At 32.4% G+C, this 23870-nt stretch overlaps 2 protein-coding genes across 4 annotated transcripts; both read left to right on the forward strand.

Annotated features, from left to right (window-relative positions):
* Positions 1 to 342: 342 nt before the first annotated feature.
* LOC128157198 (CD63 antigen-like) lies at positions 343 to 8291 on the forward strand. 3 transcript variants are annotated; one of them, XM_052819636.1, is made up of 9 exons: positions 343 to 496; positions 3209 to 3290; positions 4401 to 4521; positions 4630 to 4781; positions 5130 to 5201; positions 5635 to 5739; positions 6240 to 6440; positions 7142 to 7225; positions 7438 to 8291. In XM_052819636.1, exons 2-9 carry the CDS (start codon positions 3231 to 3233, stop codon positions 7507 to 7509), a joined length of 867 nt encoding a protein of 288 aa, XP_052675596.1. In that variant the 5' UTR covers positions 343 to 496; positions 3209 to 3230; the 3' UTR covers positions 7510 to 8291. The 3 variants fall into 3 exon arrangements, with proteins under 3 accessions (XP_052675596.1, XP_052675597.1, XP_052675598.1); XM_052819637.1 differs by having other exon boundaries at positions 347 to 496; positions 3212 to 3290; XM_052819638.1 differs by having other exon boundaries at positions 381 to 496; positions 3159 to 3290.
* Positions 8292 to 18644: 10353 nt separating this feature from the next.
* LOC128156285 (uncharacterized) lies at positions 18645 to 18980 on the forward strand. The gene has a single exon (XM_052818355.1). It carries the CDS (start codon positions 18645 to 18647, stop codon positions 18978 to 18980), a length of 336 nt encoding a protein of 111 aa, XP_052674315.1.
* The last annotated feature ends 4890 nt before the right edge of the window (positions 18981 to 23870 follow it).

A 23870-nucleotide genomic window follows, 5' to 3' on the forward strand; every position in this document is an offset into this window, starting at 1 on the left:
ACTTTTTTCAAATCTGTTGTATCATGGATATTTTCCTTTTCATCTTATATGAAAGTCACACGCTTTTTCCGTTTAAAATTTTCATTTGCTTGCTCAAATTTTAAAGAATAGTTCTACAAAATCCAATCTTGGATATATACTTTAAAGAAGTACGTGCATGATTATTGATGAGATTTTATCACTTTACTCGTGTCTCTTTAACGGGTAATCCCCTAATAAAGAACAATAAGTTTTAAGAAGAACTTTGAATATCGTGTTCCATGCGTTGTTTAAATTTGAATTAATTTACAATACCCATTGTGATGTTCTAACCATTGCCGGAGGGGTTTGTAAAGCTTTTATTGAATAAATGGGGGAGTCGAGACTGCATTGAACACATATACCCCCTTTGATTGGAAAAACCAAGAAGACACCATTGGCAAACACAGCTCTGGTCAGTAACACATCGAACGATCGAGACTGTAGTAATCATCTAGAGAAACCTTTAAGAATTAAGGTAAGAATTTATATCCTTTTTCATGTTCATTACATTGTGATTTTTAAAACTTTTGTATTTAAACATCGAATTGATAATTCACTAAACGGATTATATATAAAATGTACATGTTGTAATCTTTTGTGTGTTTTAGAGAAGCCCTGGCATTTTACTAACTTTCAGTTTCCGTGGTGATAAAACAAATTATATACATAATTTTAAAAACTACAATGGTAAATCATTTTTAAATGACTGGTGCAAAGTTCAAATTGATGATCAATTCAAAATAAAGAAGATGGGTGGATAAGGCGTGTAAAATGCCCATACTCGGTCGGACAAGCTACTGAAAAATTAAAATATCAATAAATCTGATATATTTTTTAAAAATCATTTAAAACAACATACATTTTACATATCATTGATTTTTACCTGTAAACATTTTCAATACTTGGAATATGTTGACTCAAACAGGAGTATACGTATCAAAACCTGCAAATACTGTCATTTTTTTAGAACTTCAAGGCATTTTCTTTTATAGAACGGGTCTGTGCTCTATATTTTTATCATAGTATAAATAAGGTCTATTGGAAAACAAACCGATATCAATCAACAAAAACGTGGAGAGATGACCCTCTATACGTTAAAAATATCATTTTGTATCCCAACAATGGAACGTTTTGAAAACTTAATACAAGTCCGTAAATTCGTGGTCAAAGTCTTATATAATATTTAAACAGTCTACTTTGTTGTGTCTGAAATGGCTCAGTGGTTAGAGTACCTGACAAAAGCTAACCTTATAAATCTAGGGTTTTTTTGTTATGGGTTCGATACCGCAAAAAATTCTGGCATTTTTTTCTTACATTCTGTTAAATATATTTAAAACTGAATATAGTTAGAAATTCTGCTTTTGCAAACTTGTATTATAATATATTTGAATAGATTTAATTGGGGGAAAATACATTCAGAATTCCATTTCAGTACTAAAAAGAATGGGCATTTGCGCCATCTTATTCCCTATCTTCTTTAAATTGTGCAGAAGTTTTATAAATTAAAACAAACTACCTATTACAATGGGTTTGTGTCATTATATACTAGAATATTTCGCTGCATCATATATACGTGTATTTTAAAATAAATGTTATAGATGGAAAAAAATAGCAAATTCATGTTAAACTTTTAAAAACAATGTATCTTGTCAAAGCCATTCTGTAATAAAATGACATCCGATTGGTAAAATTTATTTCTTATTTGATATTTTACTTACTGTATTCCATATCAACATGACAATAGCCTATTGTTTGTGCCTTAAGTAAGATTTTAGATTACCATCTACTATTCAGTGTTACAATTCAGTGTCAATGCACGCTGACGAGTTAACCACTGCAGTGTTCACTGTTCTATTTAAGAGACACCTTAAGGGCGCATGTAATTGTCATCAAGCCAGCCTGGTGTATGTGTATGCGTTTTTGACTGAATAATAACTAGGCTTTGTCTTTCTCAACTCAAAATACCAAACCTAATTTACATCTTTAATTTGATCTTTAAAATGCACACCCCATTGTTCTTTAATTGAGTCATAGCTATAAATAGATTGATAAAGATCGAAGTTGCCGTAATTATGCTTGGCGTGTGACAACAGCAAAGAAGGGATGGATATTCGTTTGTTCCAAATTGCGGTTTGGCAAAGCACTTTGATAATTACGCAATTTGAAAAAAAAAAATGCGATTTAAAAAAAGGTTGAGGAAGAAATCTACTTCTGTTGCTTGTTCATCAGATTTTTAAGAAGGCTTATGGTCAACAAATTAACTATCAGATTTCTTCCTTAAATTTTAAGATACAGGGTATAATGTACTGAATATTAAGTCATTATTTGTGTTTTAATAAAGAAAAAATCTATTTATTCTAGCTTTGGAATATGAATATTTGCTTTCAATCTATACATCACTCTTCTTTTAATGGATGTTGATATGGTATAAATATGGCCACGACAATCTAGATCCCTTAATCTAGTAATGCTGTTTGATACATTGAAATAATTCCATTATGTGTACCCTGTCTATATGTCAATATAAAAAATTACTTATTTTGACAACTCGTTTTAAATGGCATGGACAACCAAAATGGAACGTTGAAAATGACATAAAATGCGTAATCAACATTAATTGAGGAGGGGGGGGGGCGTGAATATATGCAAAATAAGTAAATGATTAACCAATTACACAATGATCAACCCACGGACTTGTTTTTATAAAACAAAACTAATCACTTCATTTCAATTAATGAACACATTTTTAATATACAATAAATTAGATTAGCGATTTAGCGACATATATTAATATGTATAATTCAAATCAATGCACATGTACGTCGATGCCGACTTAAGTTTCCAGAATTATTATTTCACGCACTATTATTGTTGATTACATAAAACCGGAGGAAAGGAAACCATTAAAAAACAAGTATGAAAACAATCTGATATAAATAGAAATATTCTTAATATAGAAAGAATATTAATTTATATCACAAATAGGAATATGTTTCCTCTACTCACGCATACAATGTAAATTGTTGTTATATTCACTATGTTGAAAATTACAACCAAAGAGATAAAATAAACTGTTCATAAACAAACGTAACTATTCTCTAATATTCTTACATTTTTTTAACATTAATTTTGATTAGATTGCAAATTGCTCGGCTTCATCCGTTGATGTGTTTACATGTATAATTAGCAGAATCTGACACCGGTCCAGGATGGGTTTCTTCAGCGGCGTAGGCAGAATCATCATTGTACTGCTGAATATCGTTTTTGTGGTGAGTATGCATTAGTTGAAGAGATTTATTACAGGGGTCATGGGAAGGGTCGCGAGAGACCTGTCCTTCTTTCTACCCTGAAGCCAGGGTCAGACATCAAATTTAACACCTTGTAATGGTGACATAGGTTTTTTGCATATATACATTAATTCTCAGCTATTAAAAATAACATGACTGTAGATTTTTAATGAAGGGTAGAGGATTCACCAAAATTATATCCGCCAAAATTAATGGTATACCTTGTAGGCCCAAATCCGTCAATTTTTTGTCCCGCCGATAAAACCGGCTATACGGTAACTCACACGGTAACCTCTCCAGGGTTTATGGGGAAAGATATACTTAAGTGATAAAGTTTGGTATCCACCTTTAAAAGGGGCATGGTCGCGATTTTGATCAGAAATTGTTTTTTCCGATTTTAATATTTACAATGCTTAAGTAAGGCATTTTAAATATGCAACCAAAATTTGAGTGTCATTTGTTGAGTTATAAGCGAGTTAGAGAGCTTACAATTTTTTACTATGTAAACAAGCTTTTGTTTTCATTTTGAATGTTGAAGTGAAAAAAACAATTTTAGACCTTAAATGAATGGGTTAAACGAAAGGAACTGTTTACTTATGCTTAAAATGAATAGAAAGATAGACAAAATAGCTTTAATTTTTTTTACTGGTATCTTGAAACTATGTACAAAAAACAGGGCACTTGCGTTGGTTACATAACAAAGAATTGTGAGCTCTGTATCTTGCTTATAACTCTATGACTGACACTCAAATTTCATTTGATCATCAGAAATGCGCATGCATTTCTAAAGCATTGGAAATAATTAAAACAGAAAAATAGAATTTGACCAAAACCGTGACCATGCCTCTAAAAATATAAAGTGATCAAGAACAACAACTGTTTCTACGTGCTGTTTGTCAATTCAATCTCGATAGTACTTCACTGAATCTCTGATGAGCAGCACTTTTGTAGGAAATGATACTCGCGTAAATATTGTATACCCGTAGCTCGATTAAACTTAAATTAATTTTAATAAATTGATTAATGGTATCAGCAAAAATTATATGTGGACGACCGTGAACAATTTCATCAATGTTCTTGATTCATTTACAGATTGTTTCTTTCGTGCTGTTGGCGTCTGGTCTTGTACTGAAATTCTTACCACACAATGATTATATCAAAAGCACAGAAGATCAGCTGAAAGACGCTCTAAAAACCCTGCTCGAAAATACAGGTTCATATAAAAGAATACACATATCTTTGTTAATTAGTCCGTTACTGTAATAAACATTTGAAAATGTAAACTAGAGAAAAATTATCCAACACTCATATTCTTCTGTAGGACATGATAATGCCGACTTGAGCAATTTCAGTTTGGCGGGAATGTTTGAAACGGTCGCCATTTGCCTCATTGTGATTGGCGCCTTTCTTTTATTCGTGGCGTTTTGTGGATGTTGTGGAGCCTGCTGCAAAATCCAGACACTTTTGATCGTCGTAAGTGTTACCACACCTGGTGTCTTGATTTAAATCTTCGTCTGCGACATTGTATGGTCAACACAATATTGACAAACTAATATATATATATATATATATATATATATATATATATATATATATATATATATATATATATATATATATATATATATATATATATATATATATGTGTTTGTTTGTTTGTTTGTTTTACACATGTACAATGATAAAACAACTGTTTAGTATCACCCTCCAAGTACCTTACAAGGTTTTCAAAAGCAAAATTTATTTTGACATTGATCTTAATTATTTTTGTAAAAACGTATATTTGTTCAATCGCTAAACTATTAAACGTTTATAATGCAGTACGCAGGTATCCTTATTTTCCTGCTGGTGGGAGAGCTGGTAGTGATTATCGTCCTGTATGCGTCCCCAGCGGTGAGTTGTCTTATAAATGTCATGTCTTCATAAATAGTCATGCATGATCCCCTACCTTTGAGTTGTATGAAAATTGGTATGTTTACCGCCTTTTCTAGCGGTAAGTTGTATGCGTGCATTTTAAGTAAATGGTACGATAATGTCATGTGTGATGTCGTGAAAAAAACATGCTGTACAAAATCTTGAAGAAATGATGTAATGCTATATTCGTACAGTTTCTAATGCGAGATGGAAAGAAAAATATAATATCTATCATGCCTCATTCACATCTCAACATTTAATAAACATAATAGACATTTATGCAAACATACTTTTAATATATTTCAATACGTCAGAAACCAGACGAGACTCTTTATTTAAACATTATTTGATATTTACTGTTTCAGAACAATGATATCTCAAATTTTTATCATTATTTTATTCAATAATCTAGGTGAAAGACATGGTTAAAACTGAACTGACTTCTTCCTTACAAAACTACAAAGGACTGACCGCGACAAATGTGGAGTCGTTGTTATGGAACGCGGCAATGATAGAGGTATTTGTATGAGTACGAACACTTTTAATCTAAAAGCAGGATTTTCCTTTGAAAAAAGCGCGACTCATCTGACACTTACAACCGAGACAAAAACTGACTCCCAGTTCTTTCTTAGTTCTTGTTCTTTAGATTAACCTCCTTGCTCTAAAACAAAAATAGTGAAAATCGTTTTAAAACCCTTTGAAATTCCTTAACTTTCAATTAATGTGATTCTTTGTAGGTTTGTACAAACAGGAGTATATAGCCTTTTAAATATTCGACTCAAATAGTAAACAAGTTGATCAGTATATTTTTTGACTTAGGTGCTTCGAAAATACAACTAAACCAAACTCAATATTTTCCTTTTCTCATGTCGCAGTGTTTTGCAATTAAGACATTTCATAGCGTATGGCTTTTACTTTTAGTAATAGTTTTTCCAAAATTTAAAAATGTGGTAATTTTTATTTGTGCCATTAACAAGATTTACTTATCGTATTGAATTAATTCAATAATTAATTAAGTTCAAATGCTGTGGAGTCAACAATTATGGGGATTTTGCCAAGTACGCACCGAATTGGGACAATACACCAGACATTGCCGGTACAGATGCCTCTGCATTGATAACACCTGTCGCGTGTTGTGTGACAATCCCAGCCACCGCAGCAGAAGCACTGACTTGCGCCGCAGGTACCCTGGATTCTACAAAAAACAATTACAACAAGGTAAACTGTCTATCTTTTGAGCTGAACAAAACTAATATTGAAGACAAAAACCTTCCTAATGCATTGTGTTTTGTTTCTTCAAATGTGTAACAATGCTTTCGAACATGTAGAATTTGTTAATTTCTCAGCTGTAATAGTAGGATACTTGCAGATCTTTCACACGCCCATCTAATACTTTAATAATATTCAGCAAACTTGCATTTCATCACCGGTCCTGCTTATAGTTTACTTTTTTCTGAACTTAGATAAAGTAAGCGGTGCAGACAAATTAAATACTGCGCGATGTGAAACATGAAAACTTGATACATTATATATGTACATATATAGTTATAGATACGTAGATATACCGGTATACATGTATTAATGATTGTTTTTCAAAAGTACATATCAAATTGGTTATGTAAAATTGAAACTTTCATTTAATTTTACAAAATTAAATATAATTAAAACAGGTGGAGACGTTTATTTCTGTGCTCACAGCGCATGAATTAGCAAAGTGTATTCACTGATGAACTCGTTTTATCCAAGTCAGATTGAAAGCATAACAAAACATAATTGAATAGACTTCTGTTTACCAATAACGTAAATGTTATTCAAACAAATCTGACAAATAATGAAAACAGTGTGAACTAAAACAAGCGGTGATAACTGTGGGAGTAGTAGTGTTTCCTCTGACTGGTGTTTTGTGTTCTATTTGACAGGGATGCTTCGACAGTATCTGGGACAAGATGTTCGATAACCCTATCATGCTGGGCATCGTGTTGGCAGTTGCGTTCGCCATACAGGTATGATATTCTCCATTGATAAATATTATTTTGTTCTTTGAAATATTAGAATTTTAATACAATTAACCAATGCATTATCCAGTTAAAAGATAATGATTTTTACACTTTGAAAAAAAATATACTTAAAATATCAACTAAAATTAGCATGTACTTAACCATAAAAAGTATATGGATGGTACTTAGATTTGAGAAACTTTTTTCATTTATTTCAGATACTCTTAATCATCTTCACTATATTGATGTACAAAGAAAACAAAGACAACAAAGTGAATTCCGTTTTCTAACCAGAGTGACGGGGTCAATGAACGAGATGACCCTCATTAACACAGATCATGCGAACATATTTTTATTATTTTTTAAAAGTCAGTGATTATATACAAATCCTATAACAACCAATGAAAATGTTTTACACAATCAGTGTCTGTATTTATATAGGTGGGAATCTGCAAAATTCAATTAGTTTTTTTTCTGTATGAAGTTTAGGTCTGACAAATGTACATACATTAAGGATGCATATGTGCTAAGTTCAATTTGTTTCTGACTATGTAGTTTTGGATACACAAAAATTAGCAGTTTCTGACTAGTTTACGAAGTTTAAAAAGTGTTAAAAACGACCACTATGATCAAATTCTGACGCATGTTTGTTGAAACAATAGTTTAAAATCAACTTTTTTGGTTTAATGATTTACGTCATTTAAATAAAAAACGCAATTCGTTGGATGTTCGCTGATACATTCCAGTGTCACATCCAGGATTGCAATTCATCCATATTAGGTAACTTACCTGATCATCAGCTCTGTGAACTGACACTTAGCATTTGGTTTGAAAGTGTTAATTATTTGTAATTATCCGTTTTTTGTTGTTGTTGTTGTTTTATTTTAGTTTTATGACGTGAATGTAATTTATTATGCTTTAACTCTTTTCTTTTTTTCACAGAAATTTTGGATATTACTCATTTTGTTAACAACAAAATACAGATTATAAATTTTAATTTTTCAATTAACTTTTCCAACATCATAATGTTTTTATCTCACAGTTGTTATAAATAAAGAAGTTACGTTCTTTGTATGGGTTTTTGGATCTCTCTATACATGCTGAGGAACCTGCGGTAATTTTTAGAGTTAACATTTATCTATGCCAGTGGTTATGTTAAATAACATAAAGTGCGAGATGTTTAATTTTATTCAATAAAGGTACATTAAACACTATATTTTACCAAAATACAGTAACTAATGAGTACTGTTTTTGGCATAGATTTTCCATCTAAGCAAGGTGAGTTTTATCTACTGGTTTTTGTTTTTCAGTACAGCACTGCCAGTTCGTAATTTTATCTTCAAGTACAAATGCGTAACTTTTTTATAATTTTGTCTGCACTCCGATGGTCCGTTAACCTTTGTAATTAAGTAAACCTTATCATAATCTCCCATCTCCCAAATACTTTGAACCTCGTTTCTTTTAGATGTTTCCTCTTTGTCAGGGATCTGAAACATACATGGAACATGCGCCATAAGCTCAAATATAAACATCTCCAGGTGTTTTGAGTATATTTATTTTTGTACGATTACATGAAACTTTCAGTCTTGCATAACCAATTTGATATGTACTTTTGAAAAACAGTCATTAAAATATATCTATTCCTTAATAAAAAAAAAATTCTCCACAAAGTTTCTGGCACATATTTTTGTCGCGGAAGCTAAATAAATAACATGTTACTAGTAATATTGCTGTTCCATGTATGTTTTATATCCCTAACAAAGAGCGTAAATAATGGCTTTATAGCGGAGATACACAATATTTTATACAAATAGAGATCAGTATAAAAATATAAATATAACGAGCGCGGTATTCAATTTGTCTGCACCGCTTGGAGTGTCATAGGACCGACGACATCCAAAAATAAGCATTCAATGCTTAATTAAACGTCATTATAATGCATTTTTTTCTATCTTTAAGGCTTCCGAAATTTCTCTGGAAAGAACATTTCCAAGTTTCTCAAACCCAGCTAATGTCTACGGCTGAATGTTGGCTTTCTTTGTCAATTCTAGCGCACCCGAGAATCGCCATCAATAAAAATATTTTTGTATTTTCGTGATCTAAATCGACTACTTCATATGTTACAGTTGTGGACAAAATGTCTAATACTATGGATTCTTCATGCTTTCTCGTGTAAAGGCTGAATTATTTTCGAGTCTTCTTAGACTCTAAAGCTTGCATCCTCTTATAAAAAAAAAGTCTGTCCCAAGATAATTATGCTGCACATTTGGACGATTTTTAATAAAAATACACTTACCTGTGAAAGAAGTGCAATTGAAATAGTTGAAAGGGATATTTTCCAAGATAATTTCATTGACACATTATCATCTTTCACTGGAGCGAAAACAGATTCCTTACGGAGATTTATAATGGGGAATGTTTACATCTTGTCTCCATTCGGAATACACTCGGAATACATCGCGCAATATTTCAACGTTATCATCCGGGCTTGCTGCAATACAAAATCTCCGTAGACATCACATTTTTTAGCATTGTATTGAAACCTGATAAGCTAACAGGGGCGTTTTGACTGAGAAATCTTGGAAATTTTTAATACTTTTAAATGAACATCGTTTGAATCCTGAGGTATTTATAAATATCAAACAATTAAGCCAAACGTGAATTCAAAATATCTTGGGACAGAGTATAGATATGTCTCCAGTGTCCACATATCGTGCATAATTTATGTACATATGTTTATTCGATATCAAAATAAACGTTAAATTTGTCTCTCTGAATAAACTTGATAGCGGACTAGCTCTTCTCCTTCAGATTTTTCTGCTGACTTTTTTTACGGTATTTCTAGTTACTCTGAGTCACTCAGATGACCTATCACCATGTTCAAGGTGATCCCACCGCGACGGACGAAGATGCCGTTGCGTTGTTACGGCGCTGTGGGATACTCTACTGCGTTTACCTTGGCGTTTTACATTATTTAAGGACGCAGCGGGATCGCCTCATAAGACATTTTAAATTATTATACTTTCATGTTAAATACTGAAATCTGATTGGTTTAGACGCAGTTGATAATCCGTCGGTTGGCAATGGTTTCCTCGGGGTGTCAATTCAACTGTTACCCTCCCAAACAGGCACTATTTATATAATATAGCCCCTTGGCTCCTTCCTTAAAAATTACTGAGTCATTGCCCCTATTGTACGAAATGTTTGTTATTGCTACTCCTCTGAAACCATAAGAGATAGAGACTTGAAAACTTTTACCAATGTCTTCATTATACTTTGAGGGTTTACCAATTTATTCATACCAAAAGGATCTGAGGCCCCCTTCTAGTAGTTATTGCCCCGGAATGTATTGAAATATCCATAAAATCACTTCCAACTTTTTTTTATTATTCATCAAAGAGACTTCGGACTACATGGGATAGAAGCGTCTACCTTGGCCGAACAAAATGACATAAAGATCAAAGGTCAAGGTCATTTGGAAATCTGTTAATTAAGTTTTTAGATCTCTTTGTTAAGGGTGGTACAGAAAACCTTTTTCATAAATGTAGTTGGACTTCTCGGGGCATTTCAAAATATAACCCTACAGCTCCTTCCTTGAAACAATTATAGAGGTATTGCCCCTATTGTACAAAATGCTTGTTATCGCTATTCCTCATTAACCGTTAGAGATAAAGACCTGAAACTTTTACTAATGTATTGTTTTTGTTTTGAACATATTTTATTGACTAAACAAAAGGATCAGAAACAAGTTCTAACAACTTACAAGTTCCTCTCCTTAAATATAACAATAGTTGTCATGCATATGACTATAGAACAAAAGAAAATATATAATTGATATACACAAAGAAATATTATTTAATACACAGTTATGTCTCAGCTTTGTATGAATAATGTTGGTACAGCGTTTACCAAAAGAAAAATAAATAGGGGGGTTCGTAACTTTAGGCATATGTTTGCAAAACAGATTGATTGAGGTGGCTGTTCTGGCTTCTTTATTTAGTGAATTCCATTGATTGACAGCATTAGGTACAAATGATTTTTTAAGTACATCTAACCTGCACTTAGGAACAATAAACTGATCCTTGTTTCGTGTGTTGTATCGCGATATATTTTCCCTCTTATTAGGAATAATATCACATAAATAATCAGGCAGACTCCCCATGTTAAATTTGAACATAGTTTTCATCTTGGCGATGTATCGTCTGGTTAGTAAAATTTCCCACCCTGTTTCTAAGTAAAGCGCTTCCCTTGGTACAAAAATTGGCAACCCAGTGACAATTCGTGCAGCACACAATTGAACCTTTTCAAGTTTGTCTGCATCATGCACAGAACAGCCATCCCACACAATCGACGCATATTCAAGGGTAAGTCTAATGAATGAAATGTATAATTTAGAGAGATGCTCTCTACCCAATTTATACTTAAGTTTTTTAAAGAGTCCTAATTTTTTGTATGCAGAGTTTACAATACCATCAATGTATTCAGACCAGCTGAGATTTTGCGATAATAAAAGTCCTAAATGGCGATGGGTCGAGACAAACTCTAGTCTATCGCCTTCAAAAAATAATTTAGGTAAAACAGAGTTATGCTTCTTAGTAAAAAAAACAACCTTTGTTTTTGATGAATTGAATTTAAGAAGTCACTTTTTGGACCACGATTCCAAAATTTTTAAATCATGATTTCAAATATATTCAATGTTAAGTATGTTGTTTGAAGAATATTGAAGCGAACTGTCATCAGCAAATAATCTACACAATGATAACATTAACCGCCACATCATTGACATATATCAAAAATAAAAGAGGTCCTAATACAGATCCCTGGGGTACACCTGCTGAAATTTCTGATTTGCTTGACAAAAGATCTTTATACATAACTTTTTGGGACCTTTGACTTAAGTAACTAGAAAACCACTTAAGAAGATCACCACATACTCCATAGGTTTGTAACTTGAATAATAGGCCGCTATGCCATACTCTGTCAAATGCCTTTGACAGATCACAAAAAATCATACACATCAATATTTTGAACAATTCTGTGATACGTTTCTAGTAGTTGATATACAGTTGAATTACCTGGTAAAAAACCGGCTTGATATCGATAAAATAAATTGTTCCTATGAAAATAGTTGTACACATTTTTAAAAACGATTCTTTCCATAATTTTACTAACACATGATAACAAAGATACCGGTCTATAATTAGAAACCAATGACGGATCATCTTTTTTGAATAGAGGAATAACGTGAGCAATTTTCCAAAAACATGGAAAAGTATTATCAACAAGCGATCTATTAAGAGATTCGATCTTCCCAATATCTGAATAAACAAACTTGGTTGTACCGTTTACATTAGAAATTTGAATAGGTGGTCATTCTGTTGAAAGCTTCATATGAAATGAGTCTTTCATCAGCTTCCAGTATAACTTAGTATTATTTTTGCTTGAATCATCTAAATACGTTTCTATATTGTCATAATATTTTAAGATAGCGTATTTTTTCATATTGTTAACTGAATTTCGGACCTTTCTATACGCAGACCAAACAGAATCTTTATTCGTTTCAATTGCTTTGTTACGCAGTCGGTCTCTAACTTTGATCGTTCTCCGTAATACAGAGTCAAACCATGGCTTGTCACGAGGCTGAATGGTTATTGTTTGTTCCGGTATACATTCCCTAACAAACGAAAGAAATTTTGTGGTAAATTATCAACTGCTATATTAACATTGTCAGCTTCCGTAATAATGTTTGTCCAATCGCAATGTTGAATTAAGGAATTTAGTTTATCGAAGTCAGCATCTTTGTAAATCCATACCTTACGTTTGTAAGAACGATTATAGTTTAGACTTGACGAAAGCGCAATGTATGTCGCTTTGTGATCGCTAACGGACGAGTCCATTACTAGTGTACCCGATTCGTAAACTTGGATATCTGTAGTAGTGAAAATTGGGTCAAGAAGTGTGTTCGACGTGTGTGAAATTCTGGTCGGTTCATGGATATTGTTAACAAGGTTGTACGTAGAAAAAATTTCAAGGATAATGTGCGTACGTGGAACAGTAAGGAGATCTACATTGATATCACCAGCAGTTATTATTTTATCTGAGTGCTCGCCTACTTGGTCTATGCTCCAGGAAAGTTTAGTCCAAAAACTGCTATCGGAATTTGGTGGGCGATATAGACAGCAAAGAAAATATTTAAAGGTATGGTTGTCGATTTCTACCCATATACATTCAACGTCAGCTGGTTCAAATTCAGGACGTCTAGTAGCACGTATTTGATCCGAAAGGTAAATCATTACACCACCACCAAAACAATTTCTATCTTTACGCAATATTTGACTGAAACCGTCTAAAATAATGTTATCGTTACTAACACTGGGATCTAAGTGGGTTTCGGTGAAACATAGTATATCAAAGTCGTAAATAAAGTAGTTTAACTGACCTAACTTGTGTCTGATACTGCGGATATTGAGATGTAGAATATTCAGAATATTTACAATAGAAGGACCTGGATTAAGTTCAATATCTCCGCACAGTAGTAAAAGGATAAACATAAAAAATTGGAAAAAAAATTAATATGCACAGAAATTTGCATTATGCTTAACAATAGGTGGCTAAATGAGTAACATAGATAATAAAAAAGAAACAGAAAATTTGCAAGTGGGGAATTCAGAAATAAATAAACTTTTGATACACCTCTACATCTAAAATAACACAAGCCGATTGCAGCTCGATACTGCTCGACTGAGTTACCCATTATCTATCTTGTGATAGACTAAACATGAAAAAAACGGGCTGCAATCGAAAGAAATATTTGCTTCTAAATAAATTGCAAAATCAGGTATTAGCATGACAGAGAAAATGTTCAAAAAGTATATAACATATAATACAAAAAATGGAAAACAAGACATAGAAACAAAAATAAATGTAGCAGAAACGAAAATAAATGTAGTACATGTATAGTATGTATATACATGTACATGTATATTAATATAACATGCAAAAAATATGAAAGAAAATAAATACAATAGAATATAAATACCAAAAAATGAGCCGCTTTTCCCGAGTTTTGAGTAAAGCAAACTCTGCACAGACAGAATAGACAACACAAAGTAAATAGTAAGAAACGAAACACTGTTATTGAAGACAAAAGCTGTGTTTTGCATGTAGTAAATATTTACAGAGTATTTGTACACCCAACGTTGAGTGTCGAGCGTGTGAACGTGAGTCAACAAAACTGCACATAACAATATGCCGATCATTGGTTACACAAATATACAGGTGTGGAAGGTAGCAGTAATACACATGGTGATGTTTAATCAGAGTTTATCACGTGACCGAATTGAATTAGATCTGCCTCTTCCCGAATGTAATGGGTGCGATTGTTGAGATCGTAAACTTTAATTTTGCCATTGGAGGAAGAAACCGATTTCAGGTTGTGATTTCTGCACAATTGCCTGCCAAGGAACAAGAGTCTATCCCGGTATTTGGTCAGGTCCTCATTTATGGCCACATTTCTAGTACTTGGGTTGTTTTTGAATTTTTTCAAGTTTTTGACGAGATGAAATTTAAGATCAACCGACTTTAGTCTGGCAATAATTTGTCTTGGGCGTGTTCGATTTCGATCTGGTTTGCCTACTCGGTGTGACACAATTATATCTTCTCTCTGTAGAGGGATACCAACTGCCGAGACTGCCTCCAGAATTTTGTCACTAGTGTTTTCGTCAGCGGTTTCTGGTATACCAGCCACTCGAACCAAAGGTCTTCGACCGTATTGTTCAAGCTCATCGACTTTTTGAAAGAGGTCTTTATTTTGTTTTTTCTAAAACGTTAACTTTTTCTTTCAGTGGCTGAGTGGCTTTGTGAACTTCAGCTTTTACGATGTCTTGAATTTGAGTACTGATTGTTGCGAGTTCAGCGCTAAGTAAAGACTTTACAGCTACAGCAATGCGCTGTATGTCATCATCACATATAGTGAATGGCCCTGTTACAACAAATGTAGGGGTGTCATTTTTTTCAGTTCTGTTATATTCTGGGGTTGATGTTTGTGAGGGTATAGCAGGTGGCTGATCAGAGATTGAGCCATCTTTGGATTTTTTTGGCGCTTGAATAACCTCACTGAACGACCTTGACATATCAATTGAAAGTTCTCCAAAACATCTTTTATTTGAGTCTTTATCACACATTTTGACAAAAAATATTATGTACTATTTTAAATGATATATTTTCGGCACCTTGACGAAGTATAGTAGGGTGTAGTATGGTAACTAAAAAAATTGGTGTCAATTCTAGGTGAGCTCATATCACGAACACAAAAACACTTGTAAGTCACAGTCAGCAATTCGGTTCATGCCAATGTACAAATTGTACGATTTTATGCTACAGTCATGGTATAAACCGTAAATAATAACTTACATCGATAACATCCACCGCCCACACTTGTATATCGGCCAATCACATTATTTAGGGTGCTCGATAAAAAACGCTACCCACCATGACAGGGGCAGATCACTAATGTATTCAGTACATTTAGGCGCTCCTTTAATCTATCATACTGAAAGGGTCCGAGACCCCCTTCTAGCAGTTAAAAACAGTTACAAGATATACAGTCTTAAAATTTTCATGACAGTCGAGCCCTCTTAAAAAAACAACAATTAATGGTATACGTAACAATAGAAATACATAATTTATTATCATTTATTAGGTGGTTTAAAGATCACACAGCATATTTTACTTCTGTACAAAACTACATGTATTATACAACATCACTTTATCATTCTCCCGTGCGCATCTAGTGAAAAAATCTTCATTGTGGACCCGGAAATTCTTCTAATGAATTCAGATGTAAGCAGATCTGGTTATAATGGTTTATGTTTAAAAGCAAATTTAAAATATGAAGTCAATATTCTTGTTAAATTGTTAAAAGGACTAAACACATGAAGTGTGATATAACATTTATTCGAGATCGGCACATTTATGGGCGGCTGAAATGGTAAAAACGAAGTTAAAGGGGCATGCATGGTCACGATTTTGGTCATTTTTTTCCAGTTATAAATGTTTACAGTGCTTCAGCTAGTAAGGCATTTCTATTGGTAAACCAAAATTTGACTTTCAGTCTTCTTGTTAGAAGCGAGATACAATTAAATGATATTGAAAAAAAAAATTGTACTGGAATATTTAACCAGTGTAAACAAGAACAGGACAAGAGCCTTGTTATTAGGTCACATACCACTATTTTTACCCCGCGCAAGTAGTTCCTTTCTAAAACTGTATGTATTATTTCAAAAATTTGGTTTCTTTCAGGGCATGGATGGAAAGAAGAAGGTTTGAAAAAAATACAGGCAGGAAAAAATTCAGAAAAATTATCTTTTAAGGCGAAGTAGAAAGGGTTTAAAGAGGGCAATGTTTACACATATTCCAAAGTGAAAGTGGATTTTTCATGGTAGGGGTTATTTTAGGGACCATATCTCAGTCCCCTCTCGATTGCTTTTCCTGTAGTTTGGATATGTTGTTGGACTAGTGTCATTCTATAGGTATACTGTATTTGAACTCATTTGAGCTGGTGGAATTTTTCATATGATTTATAATTGTATAAAGGAATGAGAGGGGAAAATGATTGTGATCTGTGTCCTGTTTACATGACAAAGAAATGTGAGCTCTCTATCTTGCTTATATTTCAAGAACTGACACCCAAATTTTACTTGATTATTAGAAATGCACTTCTTAAGCATTATAAACACTAAATATAGAAAAATTAAATTTGACTAAAACCGTGACTATCCCCCCCTTTAATAGAAAACAAACTACATGCTAAAATACGAAACAGACCGATGCAAAACCAACCGGAATTAACGCTATAGATGGCGTGCATCAGGAGAATTCGTACCCTGGAGAAAACGTAACACGGAGAAACTGTACCTACGAATGAGGGTGCGTAGGGTAGAAAAATCTTAACAAGAAATAAAATAGTTAAAAACTGTTCTAATGCAATAAAATAACTTACTTAATAAGCATGTGCATCATTTTTTGCTATTGCATATAATTGTTTGAATAACCACGTACATAAAAGAATTGCCTAGTAAATGGTTATCGGGGGAGGGGGAGATCTATTCTTAAAATCTTGACAAGCCAAAAAAATGTTTAAATCGCAAATCATAAAAATCCTGATCCGTTAGGGGAGGGGGAGGGGAGGGGTAGGGGGAAGAGAATTATTACTTATTATCACTGTTGTAATATTTGCGGCGAGTAATGTTTCATATATTTTACGTTTGGTTTGAATGATTGTTAATTACACAGAATATTGTATCTTAATCTTTAAAAAATTCTTTTTGTTTGACCCCCCCCCCACCATCCCCCTGGAATCAAATTTTATAAATTTGCATAGTAAAATTACCGAAAATATGCCTCATAACCTCCACCCCCACCCCAGCTCTGGCAAAATTAAATATCCGTCGGACCCCTTCAGTGGAAAAATCTAGATCTGCGCATGAAAACGTTCCCTAGCCATAAGTCAAGGGTAACTTTTCTCTTGGGTACGATTTCTCCTCATACCTCAAAATTTCTGCGAATGTTATTGTCACTTAAATTAAAACAACGTGACCTTTTCAGTTTCGCAGTAAAAATCGTGCCTTGTGTTAATAGTCAATTTCCTAGAATCTAAAGGTACTTGTAGTCAAATAAAACATTTTAACGTTTATGAATTTTGTACTTTATCTTTATTAATTGGTAGATAAAATAAGTTTTAGAAATAAATGTAACCATAGAAGTTATAGGTTTTTCCTGCTAATGCATCCACTTAACATACTTATTAGCGACCCCCCCCCCCCCCCCCAACACACACACACACATTAGAATATATTGAGAATAACTCAATATACCAAGTTTTTATTAAAAAAAACAAAAAAAACAGACTTCCATTATTTTACAAAAAGCATCGTTTTGCGCACCAAAAGCCTCAAACATGGCTATGATTTCATTAAGCAACCCAATGTTTATATTTTTAACCACATGTAGAGTGTGTAAACACGAACAATAACTCCGTTCTGAATATATCGTTTAGTTTAATTAACCACTAAATGATAAAATAAGAAACACATAATTATATCTTATTTGATTTCATGTTTTATCATAAATCAAAGTAGGATATGAAATGATATAAAATAAAGGCCTGTATTTACGTGTTTTGAGAATATTATCAATCGATTATTAATCGATTACACTCATTTTTGTCCAGTAATCGATTACTTTATAAGATGTAATCGATTAATATCCAATTACTTTTTTAAAAATCATTAAAATGTGCATGGTACCTCTTCAGAACATATCATATAAACTCTTCAAGTTGATTTGGTTTTATTAAAGATGTATTTTATATGAATGATATGAAAATTTCAGACTTTTTTATATTTCAATCTTAATAATCTAAATAATGGAAGACGTCAGTATCGAGAGAGCCCACAGGATCGGCAAAAGAGAGAGTGGAAAGATTCGCCCGATTGTTGTGAAATTCACCAGATTTCCTCAGCGGGAGCTTGTGCGTAAGAGTGCATTTAAGTTGAAAAACACAGATCTCTCCATTTCCGAGCAATACCCAAGGGAAATCCAAGAAAGAAGAAAACAACTTCTTCCAGTGCTGAAGCAAGCGAAGGCCAACAACAGGAAAACGGTTTTTGTTAAAGATAAGCTTTTCATTGATGGGCGACTCTACAGACAGGACCAGGGAACAACACCATTACCAGACCGAAAGGGATCCCAGTCGAGGTGAGGAGGTCCGGAGAATGAAAATACCCTCAAAATTATTGGTTGGAACATTAACGGTGGTTTTGAAAACAAGTGGGGTCAATTAAAGCACTATCTGTGTACATACGACATTATATGTCTATCGGAATGTTGGATTCGTAAAGACTTCTCCGTTGATGTGGAAGGCTATAAAACACACATATTCCATAGAGATTCTAGATCCGTCCAGGGAGGAGGAACTATTATTCTGATAAAAGATATATATGATAAATATGTGTCTGTTATTGATTCTTTATACGATATGATTATTTGGTTCAAAATTGACAAATTTCTTTGTGTATATAAATGCGATGTGTATTGCGCATTTACATATTTACCCCCTGCGAATTCTGTATTTTTAAAAAATCTAAATTGTGATATCTTTAGTGAATTAGAAAATTTTTTGTGTAATTATTTGAATCAAGGTGATGTTTTTGTTTTTGGAGACTTTAATAGTAGAACGCAATCATTACCAGATTTTATTGAAAATGATTCATTACATAATGATATCTTAGACAGTCTGCCTACATATACAGCTGACAGCAAGTTATCTGTAAGAATGAACCCTGACACTGGGCGTAATGAATATGGTACAAAACTATTGTTATTATGTAAGACCACAGGTCTTCGTATTGTGAATGGAAGACATAAAGGCGGTCACGCAAATGATTTTTCCTTCAATGGGTCACGTGGACTCAGTACAATTGATTATTTACTATTACCTGTTCATATGTTTGATTGTTTTCATAAGTTTATTGTCTGTAATTTCAATGCTTTTTCTGACCATGCACCACTACACATAGAACTGCACATTAGTATGAACAACAACCCATGCCAAAAGCTGGCTGACTCGCATGAATACTCTCAACGTAAACGTTCCTCATGGAAAGTGGAACACCTCGGACCGTGCACAGAATCTATTATCCAAAATCAACACAGATTGAATGATTGTATTAATATTGAAGATATCTCATCTCAAACTGACATGGATTCTTGTATTAACAAATTTAATGAAGTTTTTCATGAAATTGTAGATCCATTTTTTGAAATCAAGAAATTTGACACCAGTGATTGTAGCACTAGAAGAAATCAAACAAAGCAAGATAATGTACATGAATTATATTTTTCTACAAGTGATAAACCATGGTTCGATTGTAAATTAAAATCACTGTATAAAGAGTATATTGTTGCATTACGTAAATTCAATTCTTGTAAAAGTGTTGTTAATCATCAAGTATTGATATGCAAAAAGCGCACATATAAGCTTTGTGAAGCTAAATGCAAAAGACAGTATTTATTGCATGAAGGTCAAAGACTAGAAATGCTTAAGAAAAATAATCCTAAGCAATTTTTTGCAAAATTTAAACGAAAATCTAATTTTAAATCTAATGTGCAACTAAGTGAGTTTTTTGACCATTTTAAATTAACTTCACAAAGCAATGTTACTATTGATAATGATATCTCCAATGATGCTGAAGATTGTATTCTTGAAGAACTAGATAAGGATATTGATGTTGAAGAAATTAAAGTAGTTATTAAGAAATTAAAAAAAGGTAAATCACATGGTGACGACTGTTTACTTAATGAATATTTCATTGAATTTGAAGAATATTTGTTGCCTATCCTACATAGACTTTTTAATTGTATACTTCAAACAGGTTTCTTTCCTGAATCATGGTCTTCTTCTATTATTGTGCCTATTTTTAAAAAGGGAGATAAATCTGATCCTAATAATTATAGAGGAATCAGCCTTGTTAGCAACATGTGTAAACTTTTTACTTCCGTATTGAACAACAGACTTATAACATGGTCAGATGAAAATGATGTCATTACTGATGCACAATTTGGTTTTAAATCTAAATGTGATGCAATCTTTGCTCTACATACTTTAATTACTTCATCGTTGGCTAGTAATAATAAAGTAATAATAAAAAACTTTACTGTGCCTTTATTGATTTCAAAAAAGCATTTGACTCTGTTGATAGGTCTAAACTTTGGATGAAATTGTCAAAAATTGGTATCCAAGGAAAACTTCTACGTGTTATAAAAGGGTTGTATAAAAATGTTAAAGCATGTGTGACTTCTGATGGACACTTGAGTGATTTCTTTAACAGCAATCTTGGTTTAATGCAAGGTGAAGTACTTTCACCCATTTTATTTAATCTGTATGTAAATGATTTTGAAATCAATTTTTTAAATTCTGAATGTGTACCATTTGAAATTTCATCACTGAATCTTTTCCTTCTTATGTATGCTGATGACATGGTGATTTTTTCAGAAACAATTGCTGGTCTTCAATCACTTTTGGATGAATTAACATATTATTGTAGCACATGGAAATTACACATTAATGTTGATAAGTCAAAGATTGTTGTTTTTAGAAAAGGTGGAAGGGTAAAAGAAAACGAAAAATGGTATATTTATGGTAAACCACTTGACATTGTAGATCAGTTTGCTTATCTTGGCATTATTTTTTACTACAATAATAAATTTTCTAAAGCTGAGAAACAACTTGCTGAGCAAGGCAGGAAGGCATTATTTGTATTGAAAAAAAATATTAGAAACATGTTTTTTAACCATAATACTTTGCTATCATTGTTTGATTGCTTTGTTGGCAGTGTCATTAACTATGCTTCTGAGGTATGGGGTTCACTCAAAGCACCTAATATTGAGAAACTTCATCTTGATTTTTGTAAACATATCTTGGGAGTTAAAAGGTCAACTTGTAATGTAGCAGTTTATTCTGAATTAGGACGCTGTCCTCTGATGTACCAAAGAATGTTCAACATAGTTAAGTTCTGGAAAAAAATACTGTACCATAATAATTGTATTATTCAACATTGCTATTATACACTATATGACTGTGTCGAAAAACATAATGCAAAAAACTGGTTGTATCATGTTAAAGATTTTTTATGCAATCTGGGTATGTTTGAATTGTGGGAAAAACAAAAAATAACAGCTGCAGATCTCATTGCTGTTAAGCAACGTATTTTTGACCAAGCTACACAGTATATTTTTTCTCAACTAGATATTTCTAGTAAATGCTCTTTTTTCAAATACCTAATTGCAACCCATAATTTACAGTTTTATTTAAGGAAACCTATTCCAAACAAATATCAAAAGTGTATTTCCAGATTCAGGTTGTCTTCACATCAATTGTCGATAGAAACAGGTCGATTTTATAATATTGAAAGACACAACAGAAATTGTTTTTTATGTTCAAATTCTATTGAAGATGGATTTCATTTTATTTCAATATGTCCCATATACGAAGGCTATCGCAAAAAATACATTAAGCCTTATTACTGGAAAAAACCTTCAATGTGTAAACTTCTGCAACTTTTTAATGTTGAAAATGTAAAGGAACTATGTAATCTGGGTAAATTTATTCACTTTGGTTTGAAATTAAGAAAAGATTTACTTAATGCAAATTAGATGTTGATATCATAGTATGTACACTTCTGCCACATTCTCCTGTTAACCTACCTGTACGTGTATATTGTTTATATTTATTGTACTGATGAGCTGTATAGCTTAAAGTTAATAAAGAACTTGAACTTGAACTTGAACAATATAACATTTCATAATTTCTACTGCTTATTTAAATCATAAACAATTATAAAGAGAAATCTGTCATTTAAATTATGAAAACAAAGGTTTTTTCTTGGAAGTTAACGACTTTGTATGAAATCTTGACCTTGCACCATTAACATCATAATCATTCTGTTGTTATTGATAATTTCTCGAAAATAGAAATTAGAATAAAATTTTATAATTTTAAAAATATCATCGGCAATATCCAAAGAACTTTCAGGGAACCTTGCTTCACGATTTGAATGAATGTGTTTGGAGCTTATAATTGTTCTGATTTAATAGATCCTTGTTGGGGCTATTCAATTGTTATCCAAACATGATTAGGGTGGTCACACCTCATTAACTGCTTCGTGCATTCCTTACCTGGCAAGAACAAACACACTTACTGACAATTACACACCCTTTTGTTTCTTTCTCTGGCAAAAAAGACAGTAAATATAACCTCTCTCTCTCTTTCTCTCCCTCTCTTTCTGTCTCTCCTTAAATAATGATCAGTAGCTTAGTGATTTTTCTAAGCCACACTATGTTAAATAATCACAAAATTCTGCAAAGAACTGTGAAACACAGAGTGAACTGATTATTTGATTATATACTCAATGACATTGAACCAATAGTTATATTTTAAGTGAAAATGGAAAATCATAAAAAATGAATATAAACAATTTTATTTTATATTTTACAAATTGAATTATAAACAACACTTGAAGAGCATTTTTTTATACAATATGTGCATTACAATATGTTTATGAAAAGAGTAATCGAAAGTAATCGAAAAAGTAATAATAATTACACTGAATTTTTTGGCTGTAATCGATTAAATTAGGATTACAAGTAATTGAAAATCTCTTCGATTACAGATTACTGTCGATTACTCGAAAAAGAGTAATCATTACAATCGATTACGATTACTCGATTACGATTACCCCATGTCTGGTGCAAATATTCAATTCTTTAACGTTAATTGTACTGCAATTATAAAATCCCACTCTTGAAGCAAATTATGATTTAAGATCAGTGAAAAAGGCAAAAATTTAGACATATTCTCAAAGTATGGTTGTGTCTTTAAATAACAAATTCAGACATCCAATAAGAGAGAGAGAGAGAGAGAGAGAGAGAGAGAGAGAGTTTAGTAGACGATAACACAATACTCCATTTCTCTCGAATTTAATATATATATATATATATATATATATATATATATATATATATATATATATATATATATATATATATATATATATATATATATATGTAAAGGTTTTCAGTAGACGATAATACA

This window comes from Crassostrea angulata, chromosome 7, assembly GCF_025612915.1.
Source record: "Crassostrea angulata isolate pt1a10 chromosome 7, ASM2561291v2, whole genome shotgun sequence".
NCBI classification, from domain to species: domain Eukaryota; kingdom Metazoa; phylum Mollusca; class Bivalvia; order Ostreida; family Ostreidae; genus Magallana; species Magallana angulata.

What these genes read in the sequence shown, in the direction of transcription:
- LOC128157198 (XM_052819636.1), top strand. Translation starts at nt 3,231, where the DNA reads ATGGGTTTCTTCAGCGGCGTAGGCAGAATCATCATTGTACTGCTGAAT. An exon ending in TCCAGACACTTTTGATCGTC is followed by an intron (nt 4,782 to 5,129) that starts GTAAGTGTTACC and finishes TTTATAATGCAG; the next exon opens with TACGCAGGTATCCTTATTTT. An exon ending in GGAACGCGGCAATGATAGAG is followed by an intron (nt 5,740 to 6,239) that starts GTATTTGTATGA and finishes TAATTAATTAAG; the next exon opens with TTCAAATGCTGTGGAGTCAA.
- LOC128156285 (XM_052818355.1), top strand. Translation starts at nt 18,645, where the DNA reads ATGGAAGACGTCAGTATCGAGAGAGCCCACAGGATCGGCAAAAGAGAG.